The 14,621-nt window shown below is 39.3% G+C and overlaps 1 protein-coding gene across 12 annotated transcripts in view; it reads right to left on the minus strand.

Annotated features, from left to right (window-relative positions):
- The window catches only part of HPS5 (HPS5 biogenesis of lysosomal organelles complex 2 subunit 2), a 49,911-nt gene that overhangs the window by 23,086 nt on the left and 12,204 nt on the right, over positions 1-14,621 (minus strand). For all 12 annotated transcript variants that reach the window (XM_021925964.2, XM_021925969.2, XM_021925963.2 and 9 more), the window contains 7 exons: positions 13,450-13,583; positions 10,675-10,887; positions 9,967-10,038; positions 5,031-5,119; positions 3,026-3,204; positions 1,352-1,510; positions 609-795 (listed from right to left, as the gene is read on the minus strand). In XM_021925964.2, coding sequence (XP_021781656.2) covers positions 609-795; positions 1,352-1,510; positions 3,026-3,204; positions 5,031-5,119; positions 9,967-10,038; positions 10,675-10,887; positions 13,450-13,583 — 1,033 coding nt within the window. The remainder of the gene's footprint in view (positions 1-608; positions 796-1,351; positions 1,511-3,025; positions 3,205-5,030; positions 5,120-9,966; positions 10,039-10,674; positions 10,888-13,449; positions 13,584-14,621) is intronic.

Below are 14,621 nucleotides of genomic sequence, written 5' to 3' on the forward strand. Positions count from 1 at the left end.
AAAAAAATTCTGAAATGAATAAACCGAAAGAAATGAAGGATTCAATACCAAAATCACAATTGACCCAGAAACAAATGAGCGAAACACAGGTTTACAAAATGCACGGGATGGTCCACATAAAACAGAGGCAGGTACCTTCATTTGCCTACTAACCCTGAGTCCCCATAAGTCAAAAAGGGAGTTTAGGGTCTCTACTATTCTCTTCTCAATAGTTCAGCCATAGGAATACTCGCACATCGAAAAAGGAAGGCAATGACCCCCAAAACTGCAGTAATTTTTCATTCCTGATGAAAAATAATTTGGTTAGTCAGGATAAAATCTTCCCACTCTTTTGGTTAATGACTTTTCTTTCATAACTTTTCCAGCATTTTGATGCATGATCAAAAATAGGCCCTAATGTTAGTCCAAACATGAGGGGAAAAAATACTAAACATAAACCAACTCTTCTAATAGGCAGCATATCTGTGGATCTGGATGGAAAGTTCTATCAACATGTTAAAAATTATTAACACTTCAGAGAACTTCTGTGCACAAGATAATCCTGGTAACAAGAGCTTGTGGAAAATAATGGCTTCACATCAGGAACCAACAACAGACATATTCATCACCTTCATTTCCGTGTGAGCCACAGCACTGATCTGGCAGGTCCTCTTCCTGTTGTGAGGTGAATTCTTTAAATCTCTCATCTTCCGAGAGGGTTTGGCTGTGAAGGGAGCAAGAGTCTTCATCTGACTGACTGCCTCTTCTACTACTAATGATACGATAAATACCAGAGTCCAAGATGCTGAAACTTTCCTAAAAATTAAAAGAATTCCAAAAAAAAAAGTAAAAATTTCCTTTATAACATTAATATAACTTCTGCAAAGAAATATCAACACTCAAGTGGAAAGTTAATAACAACCATTATGGCTTATTAGAAGAAACTGATGAGCAAGGCTTAGGCGCCTGGCAGCTGGGTCACTCCGTGTGCCAGTGGCATCAGCTGCCATATTTCACCAGCTTGTCTTCATAAAGCGTGGTAGTGAGAATGGGGATTAAATGAGATAATCCGGAGCTGCATTCAGACTCAAATTAGCATAAAGCACCTGAAATCACATATTAGAGCAACGTAACTTATGCTGGGAGCTATATGAGTACATCAGGGAACAGAAAATAATAAACAATGACAAAACAAAATGTGGCTCCAAGACACACCTAAATGGAGGCTTCACAGAGCTGGGCCGGTAGCTAAACAAAAGTTCACCCCTTCCCACCAAAAAATCTAAATGGAAAGGACAACAAATTTGGAGATCCTAGAGGTAAATAAGAACAACCAAAGGTGGAAAAATCCCTTAAAGGTGAGAATACTTACATGTGATGAAATTGAGCTTCTTCTACTGCTACAAGCTGAATCCAAAGGTTCAAATTTTAAGATCAATTCTTCTAGTTGAGAAATTAGATCATTGTAGGTGCCATGGTCCAGCTGAGATTTCAAATGCTCCAATTTATCTGCAGTCAAAGTTTTTCTTGCCTAATAAAAGAATATTGCAATGGAATAGCTATTTGTAGGTAAATCTATATTCAAATGGCCGATATATTGAAAGAGGTCTAGGTCGGGCGTGGTGGCTCATGCCTGTAATCCCAGCACTTTGGGAGGCCAAGGTGGGTGGATCCCCTGAGGTCAGGAATTAGAGACCAGCCTGGCCAACATGGTGAAACCCCGTCTCTACTAAAAATACAAAAATTAGCTGGGCGTGGTGGCAGGCGCCTATAATCCCAGCTACTCGGGAGGCTGAGGCAGGAGAATCGCTTGAACCTGGGAGGCGGACATTGCACTGAGCCGAGGGTCGACCCATTGCACTCCACTCCAGCCTGAGGGACAAGAGCGAGACTGCATCTCAAAAAAAAAAAAAAAAAGAAAAAAGAAAGAAAGAAAGAGGTCTAATACAGAACATAAAACTTCAATGGTGCTTTAAAAAGGCTTAGCAAGCTAGAGAAAAATTTAATGAGAATTTTCTTAGGAATTAAGAATTTAAGGCCATGTGCGGTGGCTGACACCTGTAATTCCGCACTTTGGGAGGCCAAGGTAGGCGGATCACTTGACGTCAGGAGTTCGAGACCAGCCTGGCCAACATGGTAAAACCCCGTCTCTACTAAAAATACAAAAAAAATCAGCTAGGTGTGGTGGCGAGTGCCTGTAGTCGCAGCTACTCAGGAGACTGAGACACGCGACTCGCTTGAACCCAGGAGGCAGAGGTTGCAGTGAGCTGAGATTGCCCCATTGCACTCCACTCCAGCCTGAGGGACAAGAGCGAGACTGCATCTCAAAAAAAAAAAAAAGAAAAAAGAAAGAAAGAAAGAGGTCTAATACAGAACATAAAACTTCAATGGTGCTTTAAAAAGGCTTAGCAAGCTAGAGAAAAATTTAATGAGAATTTTCTTAGGAATTAAGAATTTAAGGCCATGTGCGGTGGCTGACACCTGTAATTCCGCACTTTGGGAGGCCAAGGTAGGCGGATCACTTGACGTCAGGAGTTCGAGACCAGCCTGGCCAACATGGTAAAACCCCGTCTCTACTAAAAATACAAAAAAAATCAGCTAGGTGTGGTGGCGAGTGCCTGTAGTCGCAGCTACTCAGGAGACTGAGACACGCGACTCGCTTGAACCCAGGAGGCAGAGGTTGCAGTGAGCTGAGATTGCGCCACTGCACTCCAGCCTGGGTGACAGAGCAAGACTCTGTCTCAAAATAATAATAATAATAATTTAATTAAAATTTACCATATACACAATTATCCCCCTTAAAAACAAGTTCTGAAACAAATAAATTTGTATGTAAATTTGATATTTTAAATGAAAATTGTACCCTATTTCTTACCCTCTATCCACCCCTAGATATAACTATCATGCTTTCCCTGGGCATGTATTGCTGTATCTGTAGGTCATACAGACAGGGCTAATAAAGTCAAGCAACTTTGTAACACAATCTTGCAAGCTAGGATAGTTTCACCAATCCATGGCAAAGATGTCTAGGTAAGCTCTGACTCACTCTGCTGGCAATGACAGAATTTTGGAAAAGACAGCAGGTGCGAGCAGCCAGGTTCCATAAGCCTCTTCTTAGCAGGCGTTCCACACAGCGCTCCACGGATATCAGGGAGAGATGTGAGACCTTCCCATTTAGGTACAAGCAGAACAATTCATTCTTACAGACAGCCACATCCTGAATATCTACAAAAACCACAGGTGTGAACATACAAAACATTAACCAAATATCCCTTACAATTTTAAAAGGGTTGAAATTATTCTAATAAATTCATTTCTTATGTAGGGTTTGGCTTGACTGAATTTCATCTCTATTTTTGTACTTGCAGTTCAATGAAGAAATCATATTTTAGAAACTACTCTAAAAAGATCAAGAATAAAAGATGTGAAGAAAGAACTCTCTCTCTCTGACCTGAAGTCTTATGTTTTAAAATGCTGCTTTCTGTGAAAAGGAATTGGGACATTAAAAGAGGATAATCTACATTAGAGGCCACACTATAAGGTCCCTGAGCGTTACAACCTGGTCCTCAATGAATGGATTTTAACACAGTATGTAAATCAATATACAGTTAATGAGAAAATATCTGCCTTCAAGAAAGTATCTGTCTCGGCAGAGTATCCTGAAAGGACTTAAACGACTAGTTTTCAAGGGACATACTTAAGAAATTTAAGCCACAAGAAAATCACTGTTGATGAGACCAGTAAGTAATGATTTCTTTCTCTCTCTCCTTTTTTGGTTTTTACAAAAGTAGAAAAAGAACCAAAAAGTCAACATATACTCTCTACTGAGCAGCAATGGTAAAAAAGCTAGATTTCCCCCACTTCTGGTTTTAACCCAAAGAATATAGAGACTGATTTTCTGTCTCAGTCACATATGATGGCTGTTGCTCCCACAAGAACAGTTTGAACGCCAAACTATAAAGATACAAAATGGGAGCCAAAGCAAGACTTCTGGCAGGGACAAAGACTCAGCGCAATAGAGGGACAAATAACCTGTTTGTTCCTTTTCAGCAGTTACTAATGAAAATTACACTTAAAATTACTCATGAAAACTGGAGGACACCATGTTAAGTGAAATAAGCCAGGAACAGAAAGTTAAAGACTACATGTTCTCATTTATATGCAGAAGCTAGAAAACATGTGATCTCACAGAAGAAGAAAAGCAGAACAGAGGTGACGAGATTCTGCAAGCATAAGAGGAAGGAGGAGACAGGGAAAAGACTTGTTAAAGGATACAAAATCACAGCTAGATAGAAGGAATAAGTTCTACTGTTCCATAGCATTGTAGGATGACTATAGTTAATAACAATGTATGTTTTCAAAGAGCTAGAAGAATAATGAATGTTCCCAACACAAAGAGCTAATAAATGTCTAAGATGATAGATATGCTAACCACTCTGACCTGATCAGCGTACACTATACACTGCATGTATCGAAACATCACTATGTACCCCATAAATATGTACAATTAGTATGTGTCAATTAAAAAATAAATAAAATTACTCATGAAAAAATAAATAGCTGAATACAAATTCACAAATGCATGTTTAGGAAGTACCTTACAATGGGAAACATCTACGGTCAATCTTTAAAAGAAACGTGACTGGACGCAGTAGCTCACACCTATAATCATACACGCTTGTAATCCCAGAACTTTAGGAGGCCGAGGCCGGCAGATCACCTGACGTCAGGGGTTCGAGACCAGCCTGGCCAACATGGCGAAACTCCTTCTCTACTAAAAGTAGAAAAATTAGCCAGGTGTGGTGGTACATGCCTGTAATCCCAGCTATACAGGAGGTTGAGGCAGGAGAATCACTTGAACCCAGGAGGCGGAGGTTGCCATGAGCCAAGATTGCACCAGTGCGCTCCAGCCTGGGTGACAGAGCAAGACTTTGTCTCAAAAAAAAAAAAATCCTATTTTTCTACTTCTTAAATTACAAGAGAATGCTCCTACAATAATCTAATTTTCATAAGCATGAGATTAAAAATTACTTAAAGAAAAATATAATTACCTTTGACTTCACTCCAAAGAAGAACTTGAACATTCTGAGGAATGAAAATATAAATTCCTCTTTCTGTCCAAGTCAGCACACAATGCTCACTGCAAGAGAATAAGTCAAGAGAATTCGAGTGTGCTAGGACACAAAAGTTTATAATTCCCTGAATTCAGATCCTTGCATTAGCTATTAAAGTAAAATCAGACTGTAGAAAGAAAACACAAGAGTGATCCATCTAATTGAGTCCTAACAACTCCTTTCTGTAACAACAGTCCACTAATAAATAGCGTAAAATGATACCAAATTGGGAAAATTCAGACATATATACTAGATATTTTCCAGAAAAAGAAAAGGGTCAGCTGGGTGCAGTGGCTCTCACCTGTAGTCCCAGCACTTTGGGAGGCCAAAGTGGGTGGATCACTTGAGGTCAGGAGTTTGAGACTGAATTCACACAACATGGCAAAACCTCTCAATTAAAATGATAAAAATTGAAGGAATTCTGAAATAATGGGGGAGGAGGAATTTTGAAACTTAGGAGGAATGGATGGAATGGATAGGAAGATTCAATGGAGGAGGGAGGAGGAGGGAAGGAGGGAGGAGGGAGGGAGGGGAAGGGAGGGAGGGGGAAGGAGGGGGGAAGGGGGAAGGAAGGAAGGGAGGGAGGGAAGGAAGGAAGGAAGGGAAGGGAAGGAGGGGAGGGGAGGAAGGAAGGAGGGAAGGAAGGAGGGGAAGGGAAGAGGGAAGGAAGGAGGGGAAGGAAGAGGGAGGGGAGGGAGGGGGAAGAGGAGGGGGGAGGGAGGGAAGAGGGGGGAGGGGGGAGGGAGGGAAGAGGAGGGGGAGAGAGACAGAGAGGAAGGAAGGAAGGAAGGCAGGCAGGTAGGTGGTATGGGATGGAAAGAAAGGAATGAAAGAAGGAATGGATGGACATGAAAGACTAACATCTGACAAGAATGGAATGGAATATTTGATAAAGAAGAAGGGGGAATATGGAATGGAAGTAGGGAAACAGCCCTATATTACTACCTAACTTCTAGAAGCCAATCAAGGTAGATACACTATTCTTATTTTATTAAAAAGTATAAGGCTCAGAGAGATAAAATAATATGCCAAAGGCCATTCAGCACGAAATGTAGAAGACTCGGAATTTACACCAAGGATAGTCTGGCTCCAAAACCTGGACTTTTTTCCTGTGTAACACAGAATCTACTTCCTCCTCCACTTATCTCCACTAACCTACCCACTATTATCTGGAATCCTAACTATTCCACTTAACTGAATTCTCAAAAAGTCACAGATTCCCAAACTGCCAAACCCAATAACCCTTCATCACTTCCCATTTTCTTAACCCCACGCAGAAGACAACCCGGCTAACTGTTCTCTGCTTCTTGAACCCCACCTCCTGGGGCTCTAGGACACTGCATTTTCTCGGTTCTCTTTCTCTCCAGTTCTCTGGTACTCTCTCATCTTTTTCTATACTTACTCATATAAATTTATCTCATATATTTCATTTACTCTCTCAAGGCTGCTACTATTTTTTATACACCACTGGTATATACCACTGGTATATAAAAAAAAATCTCCACTTCCTAATGCTGGTCAGGACATTCTCCAACTTACAATGTTCTTAATCTAGCCACCTCTCAAGGATCAGAAGTTCTACTTCCCTCTGAAATCCTCCCTTACAGCCCACAGCACTCACCCTATTTCTTGCACTCAACCTATTTCTTACACTCTGCTCATATGGCACTAAATCATGCACTGCACTGTCACAACTCTTACTTCTTATTGTTGTTAAACTTTTTGGAGAAATAAATCACATCTCTCCAATAAATTATAATCTTAAGAACAGGGACCATATTTCTTTTTCCTTTATGTTTCCAAGAATACTAAAAATGGTTCCATGTGTCTATGAAACTAACTGATTTTTAACAGGAGTTGAGTACTCATGTAAGTGTTAAACATTTTGTCAATATGAAAGACCCGATCACTATCCCTACAGGATAGTAATCTTTGTCATAAAATGCAAGAAATGGTCAGAATCTTAATCCAAAGTCAAATTGAGAAGGCTACCTTCAATAATCAGAGGAGAAAAAAAAAGGAAGGGGTCCAGAGGATCTCTGAGAAAGAGATACAGGATCATAATTTTGATACTGAACCTGACATTGAGCTTGGAAAACTCCTTAGGAATTGCAACCTAGATTAGATGGGGGGCTGGGGACGGGAACTTAGATAAAAGCTGATACTTGTAATTTATACATTCCTCATCCCCTTATCCCTACACTGATAATAAATGGGGACACAAACCTAAGAGGATTGTTTTAAAGTTCGAGAAAGTAATACCAATGTGCCTGAAAGGAAACAAAGTGCATAAGGATGCCCCCTCTGGGATGTATGGGTTGCAACAGTAAAAGTCCCACAGGGCACAGTGTACAAATGAAAAAAATAAATAAACAGGAACGAAAAGAAGCCCTCCTCTTCATGTTTTTGAAACAACTCTTTGTTGAATTCACTATCATTTGAGAGTTTTCTATGTGTCTAGCACTGCCCATAGAAAAGGAGTTGACAATCTGATGCTGGGATGCATATTCATAATACAATAAGAGTGGCAATGATAAAGGAATGAATATGGTTTGACAACAGTACATGCACAGGAACAGGCTGTCTAATGTAAGCCTCTTGGAGGAATCAGCAGAGGTTTCAAAGCGGCATTAATTGTTGCTTTAGCTGAGGAACAGGCAGAGTCAGATCATCAAAGGTTTTGTCTACCATGGTAGGGACTGTTAGCAGGAGCTTTAAATAGCTACAGTCAAAAGAATAACTACCAGGAGAGCTAAGTGTATTGTGGCCCGACTACTAGAAAACATACTCTTGGGTACTCTGGGAGGCCAAGGCAGGTGGATTGCCTGAGCCCAGGAATTCGAGACCAGCTTGAGCAACAAGGTGAAACCCTGTCTCTACTAAAATATAAAAAATTAGCCAGGGGTGGTGGCGTGCACCTGTGAGTCCCAGCTACCTGGGAGGTTGAGGCAGGAGAATTGCTAGAAACTGGAAGGCGGAGGCTGCAGTAAGCCGAGATCGCACCACTGCACTCCAATCTGGGTGACAGACCAAGACTCTGTCTCTAAAAAAAAAAAAAATACTCTTGGGTAAGGGACTTCCCAACACCCTGCACATCACATCATAGTCAACAAATACTTATTAAGTAGCTATCACATGCCAGGCATTAGGCCAAGCATTGAAAAAACAATAGTGAACAAAACAGAAATAAAGCCCTCATGGAGCTTACTGTCTAGGGTAAGACGTGTATAAATACTATATTAATATGTAATTATATTAAATATATTAATATGTAACTATATTGATTGTAATTATATTAATTGTAATTAATTATAACATATTATATTAATATGCAATTATAAACAAATTATGATATAATATGTAATTATAAAAATAATATGTAGTTATAAATTAATATGTAATTATAAAATAATATGTAAATATAGAATTATATAAATGTAATTATATTGTATATAATTATAAAATTATAAAATTAATATATAAATATGTAATATATGAATTATATATTATATAATATATAAAAATGACAAGTGCCATAAAGGAAGAATGCTAAAGAAGGAAGTTTTTAGCATGCTTTATCTAATTATGGGCAAATAAATGTCTTTCTCTAGTAACTTTCATGATGAATTAGAATTATGGAGTTACTAAAGTGTTATAATGTCTATAATTCACTTTTTAATTTTATTTGAGACAGAGTCTTGCTCCGTAGCCCAGGCTGGAGTGCAATGGCACGATCTCGGCTCACTGCAACCTCCACCTTCCAGGTTCAAGTGATTCTCCTGCCTCAGCCTCCCTAGTAGCTGGGATTACAGAAGCGTGCCACCATGCCGGGCTAATTTTGTATTTTTAGTAGAGATGGGGTTTCTCCATGTTGATAGGCTAGTCTCGAACTCCTGACCTCAAATGATCTGCCTGCCTCTGTCTCCCAAAGTGCTGGGATTACAAGCATGAGCCACACTCAGCCTTATAATTCACTTTTAAATACTTCAGTGTAGGAAGTATGACAAATACATAAGCTGGTTTTTATCCTTACCCTTAGAGGCAATCAGTTAAATTTCAATTACTTTTAAAAAATCACAAAGAGTGGTTAGCCTTTGAAAGAACTGAATCAGGTGTTCGCACTCCAGTGTACCATATAGCAACTTCATACAACGTTTGCTGAATTTCCATCAGAGATCTTATTAACTAGCCTAACGGATATCAGAAATAATTTTTTATTGATGAAATAGAGTTCAAGATACTGGCTGGAAATCATACACTGGCACTCTTGCTCTTGCAGAACAAGGTGTAAGAATTGGCAGGCCCAGCAGTTAACAACTTTTAGGGCAGCACTTTGTGCTGGACTTTGCACCAAATCCAACTAGAAGGCTGGCTGAACTCTGACTTTAGAATACGGCTGAAACTGCCTCCAGCAGATCTTTCATGCAAGTATTTGTCAGAGTACCTACAGGATAGAGAGCTGAAATTTCACCAAGCATACAAGAACAAGTTCTACAACTTTTTTTGTGCCTGCTTGCTAAAAAGACATACATCTGTGTGGCAGATTTTGATCTGGGACTTTTTTTCATTATGGCATCCCACCAGCTAGGGGAGGTTATGAAGAGGTTAGTAGAGCTATCTTAGCTCTAATTGTTAGAAGTTTCTTGGCAATTATAAACTCTCCAGTTGGCTTGGAAAGAGAAGTGTATTTCTAGGATCTTTCCATTCCTTTTAAATACAGAACACTTCATGTAACATAATTATTTCCTAACTTTCTAAAAATAATTTAGTGCAAAAATAACCTTAAAAAACTAACTACTTCTGAACAAGAAACAGAGATTAAAAGCTAAGTATTCTTTTTTTCCCCCCAGATCAAAGGAAAGTAGAAACTTACCTAAGATGTAAGAGTTTGGGGAAAGACAAAGATTGGGAGGATCCAACTGTATGATCATACTGAGGTTCTGATCTAGAAAGTAAACACATCTGTTAATGAGTTTATCTGTTAGAAGTATAACATAAAATTATACTTTTCCCAATATACGGTAATTTTTGCCTCCAAAACAAATTCAACAGCCTAACTACATCTGCCCTTATTCAACTCACATTAATCATAGGAAAGGTAATTCTCAAAGACTTCTTTGGTTTTTCTGAATCTTTTAATAAAAATTCAACTTCACTCTGAAAAGACATAATAAAATCTTTCTTTTTTTTTTTTGAGACGGAGTCTCGTTCTGTCGCCCAGGCTGGGTGCAGTGGCATGATCTCGGCTCACTGCAAGCTCCGCATCCTGGGTTCACGTCATTCTCCTGACTCAGCCTCCTGAGTAGCTGGGACTACAGGCATGCGCCACCACGCCCAGCTAATTTTTTTTTTTGTATTTTTAGTAGATACAACGGTTTCACCGTTAGCCAGGATGGTCTCAATCTCCTGACCTCGTGATCCACCGGCCTCAGCCTCCCAAAGTGCTGGGATTACAGGCGTGTGCCACCACGCCTGGCCAGGTATAATAAAATCTTTAACACTTATACAATATCAGAGATTTTCACCCAACCTCTATATATAAGCTCTTCAAACAATCCTAACAAGACATACAAATCATTACCTTAGAGTAATCACAGGGAGAGGTGGCAACGAGAGGAGTTTCTTGAACTGATGTGTACTTATAACTTCTCCATCAAAGTTCACTTCCCACATCCTAGAGCCTGGGCGAGCACAATATATCAGAGGTTGCTGGCCCACAGAACATCTTCCAGGAAAGAAACAAGCTCCATATTCTCCATCTCTTTCCTTGTTTCCAATTTTCCAAAACTTTTCTCTAACATCCAGAAAGGAAGAGAAAGCAGATTTACTTACAAAAAAAAGGCAAAAACAATGGCACTACAAATCAGCATGGGCATAATAACTCCACTCACAATGCCTTCTCCTTCATTCATATTAGCAATATACTGAAAAAAACAAGAGAATGGAAAGATCAAAATAGGGTTCTGGCTCTGATTTGCCATTAGCTATTTCTGTGACAGGAAGCAAATCATTTCATATTAGTACTTCGTTTATTAGCCACAGAATAAGAGGCTCAGAATTAATGTAAAGGCCCCTTTCAAATCTAAAAAGTGAATGCTACTGAACTATTTCGTACATCCTTGAACCCTACTAATTGCTTCTAAAGTCACTTTGTAAAATGTTCTTTGGACACTCTATGGAAGCTACTAATCTAGTTCTCCAACCCTGTCTCCAAGTCACTTCCTCACCACAAACACCCAATAAACTTACTTTTTCCTCAAAAACCCAGGTCCTTCTGAAACTCTGCACCTTGGAGTATTCTGCTCCCTTAGGATTACATGGGTTAGATATATAAAAGAGCTCAGTACACTGCCTGGGAACATGGAAGGTGATAATGATGAGGTAGATGTCTCTTCCTAAAAACTCCTGTTACTTACCCTCCATGATTCCATCATTCCTCCTCAGAAACTTTCCCGGATTCCCATATAGGGAATTACATGCTTCCTATGCTTTGCTTTCATAGCACTTATGACATGATATATGGCAATTATGTCTATTTAAACAGCAAATCATGACTTTTCAGGGCAAAGGACACTTCTTATTCCTCTTTGGTTGGATTCCCAGTGTGTAGCACAGTGTCAGGCCTACAGAAAGCACTCAATACATTGTAGAGTTCCATAAACTCAATCTCTTTTATTGAAGAGTGATCTAGTATGCTCTCTAGCATGAATTTACTAGATAACCTCAGATAATTCAGTAACTACTTCTGTAGTTACTTGCTTTATGAATAAAACATAACATTTGCTTTACTTTAAGAACATTGGTGTAAGAGTGCTTTGAAATGTATACAGAGCAGTACAGGAAGTAGTGGTTTTATTACTTATATTCCTTATTTGGGAAATAAAATATATTTCTTCCTTATTTTATATATTTTATGATACCTAATATGGTGCTAAGGATCTGGAAGACTATAATAAATGTTTGCTGAGTGAAAAATGCAATCAATTCATTATCATTTGTATCCTCATTAATCTTACTTTCTATTATTTTTCAAACAATATGTCACAGGCCCAAAGTTGAGTATTTTCACATATGCAACCTTAGTTAATCCTTAACACTAAATTTACATGAAACAAAGTCATATCTATCACTTTGGCTAGTCACTAGGAGGCCCAGCTTTTAAAAATATATATACATACTGTTTGTTGGGGGGGAAAATAGGTTGAAACAAAAAGATTTTTTAACATAAGTATATATTTTATTATACTATCCATGTCCCCAAAAACTGAATTCTAGCTAACAGAGAGTAAGCACATCTAAACATGTTATTTTTACAAGAGGTTCTAGGCTACTGTCATCCAACTTTAGTTATGAAATAGGTACACGGGGGTTGATTACACAATTCTCCCTTCTTTTGTGTAGGCTCAAAACTCTCCATGACAAATTTTTAAAAGGAGATGGTCCTGAGAAATATGATAGCTGCCACGTCCAGTGAAAAAACGAATGGCCAGTGAAAATTTCCTTGCATTGAGAATGGCTGAGAACTTTGGCACAGTGATGCATAATACTCATTTTCAGCTGTCTGGTATTCTGCTCTGGTATTTCACAGCTACCTCTAATGCACTCCTTTGCCACTCATTGGACCTCTGGCTCTATCTACCCTTGAGATTTTGATGAAATACTTATCTTCGTAAAGCTCTTATTCTTCATCCAATTTTACCCTTTAGTAAAATTCTATTAAAATAAAACAAATCTTGAAAACAACAAAACTCAAAGAAGCCTTCCTGCTTCCGCATATAAAAACAGGCCTTTGGCCTTCTCTCATGGCACTTAGAACACGCCTCACCAGCAACGGGCTCACGGAATACTTGTCTTAGTCACCCACTGGACTGTCTTAGACTCCTCTACCTCCTCTCTGCTCTCTAACATCAGCTTGCATACAACTGATTCCGTAACGTCTGTAATAGCCAAGGGCAGTGGTTCTTGCCTGTAATCCAAGCACTTTGGGAGGCTGAGGCAGGAAGATCGCTTGAGCCCAGGAGTTCAAGACCCGCCTGGGTAACATGACAAAACCCAGTCTCTGAACAAAATACAAAAAATTAGCAGGGCATGGTGGCATGTGCCTGTAGACCCAGCTACTTGAGAGGCTGAGGTAGGAGGATCGCTTGAGCTGGGGAGGTCAAGGCTGCAGTGAGCCATGATCACACCACTGCACTCCAGCCTGAGTGACAGAGTGAGACCCTGTCTCAAAAAAACAAAAAAGAAAAGAAAAAAAAAATCTGTATAACTGATTGATGGGGCTTGGGGTAGATAACTTCTAAGTTCCTCCCATTTCTAAAAGTCTGCATTTCTGGTGACTAATGGATGGCCAATATACCTCTCAGTGTCACACAAGAAGGATCGAGTTAGTGAAGATATAAGCAGCCTTCCATCCAAATAATCTAACTGTACAACACAGGAGTCAACTGTTGTTATGGTCTGAACAGGAAACATCACAAAAGCAGCAGCTGCCTAAAAGGAATGTGAGAAAGAAATAAAGTTTATTTAATCATAACATACACAAGTGATCTCTTCCTCTTTACCTTGTAAATGAAAATAACTTGAATAGCAAAATAAAATTTTCAAATAAGCCAAAATTTAATTTGCTTGTAAGGATATCGAAGTTTCACTCACTTAAAAGTTGTATTAAATAATTTGGTACGTTAACTGCAGAAGGGAATTCTTAAGGCTCTGTTTGTGATCATCTAATCTTAGAGGTTAGAATGAAAAACATGAAGCAAGCTTTAGAACTTGTTAGTCAGGCGTGGTAGCACAGATCTATAATCTCAGCTACCCGGGAGGCTGAGACAGAAGGATTGCTTGAGCCTAGGAGCTTGAGGCTGCAGTGAGCTTTGATCGAGCTACTATATTCCAGCCTGGGCAACAGAGGAAGAACCTGTCTCTAACTAAATAAAGTTCTGGAGTATGTGAGAGAATTTTTCACCTGTAGATAGTACTTCTCCCGTTGAGAAAAAGACAAAGTACGTTTACTATGTATAGGGTTTCTATATTTTAGATCCAAAATACATTAAGAATCAATTGATAACTTTGATCAGTCATGATGGCAAAAACCAGAAAAATATTCTGATGTGTTCATTCAAATAAAGTAATTTAGCCAATAGCCAGGTGCAGTGGCTCATGCCTGTAATCCCAACACTTTGGGAGGGCAAGGTGAGTGGATCGCTTGAGCCCAGGAGTTCGAGACCAGCCTGGGCAACATGGCAAAACCCTGTTTCTACAAAAAATTTTTAAAAATTAGCCAGGCGTGGTGGTGCATGCCAGTAGTCCCAGCTACTCAGGAGGTTTGGGGTGGGAGGATTGCTTCAGCCCGGGCGATCAAGAGTGCAGTGAACCATGATCTCACCACTGTACTTCAGCCTGAGTGACAGAGCAAGAACCTGTCTCAAAATAAAATAAAATAAAATATAAAATTAATTTAGCCAATAGTAGTTAGAGCCCTTCTTTTCCACCAGGATCCTAAATAGAAACAAGCCAATGCGAGACAAATCC

Source organism: Papio anubis, chromosome 12 (assembly GCF_008728515.1).
Source record: "Papio anubis isolate 15944 chromosome 12, Panubis1.0, whole genome shotgun sequence".
Classification (NCBI taxonomy): Eukaryota; Metazoa; Chordata; class Mammalia; order Primates; family Cercopithecidae; genus Papio; species Papio anubis.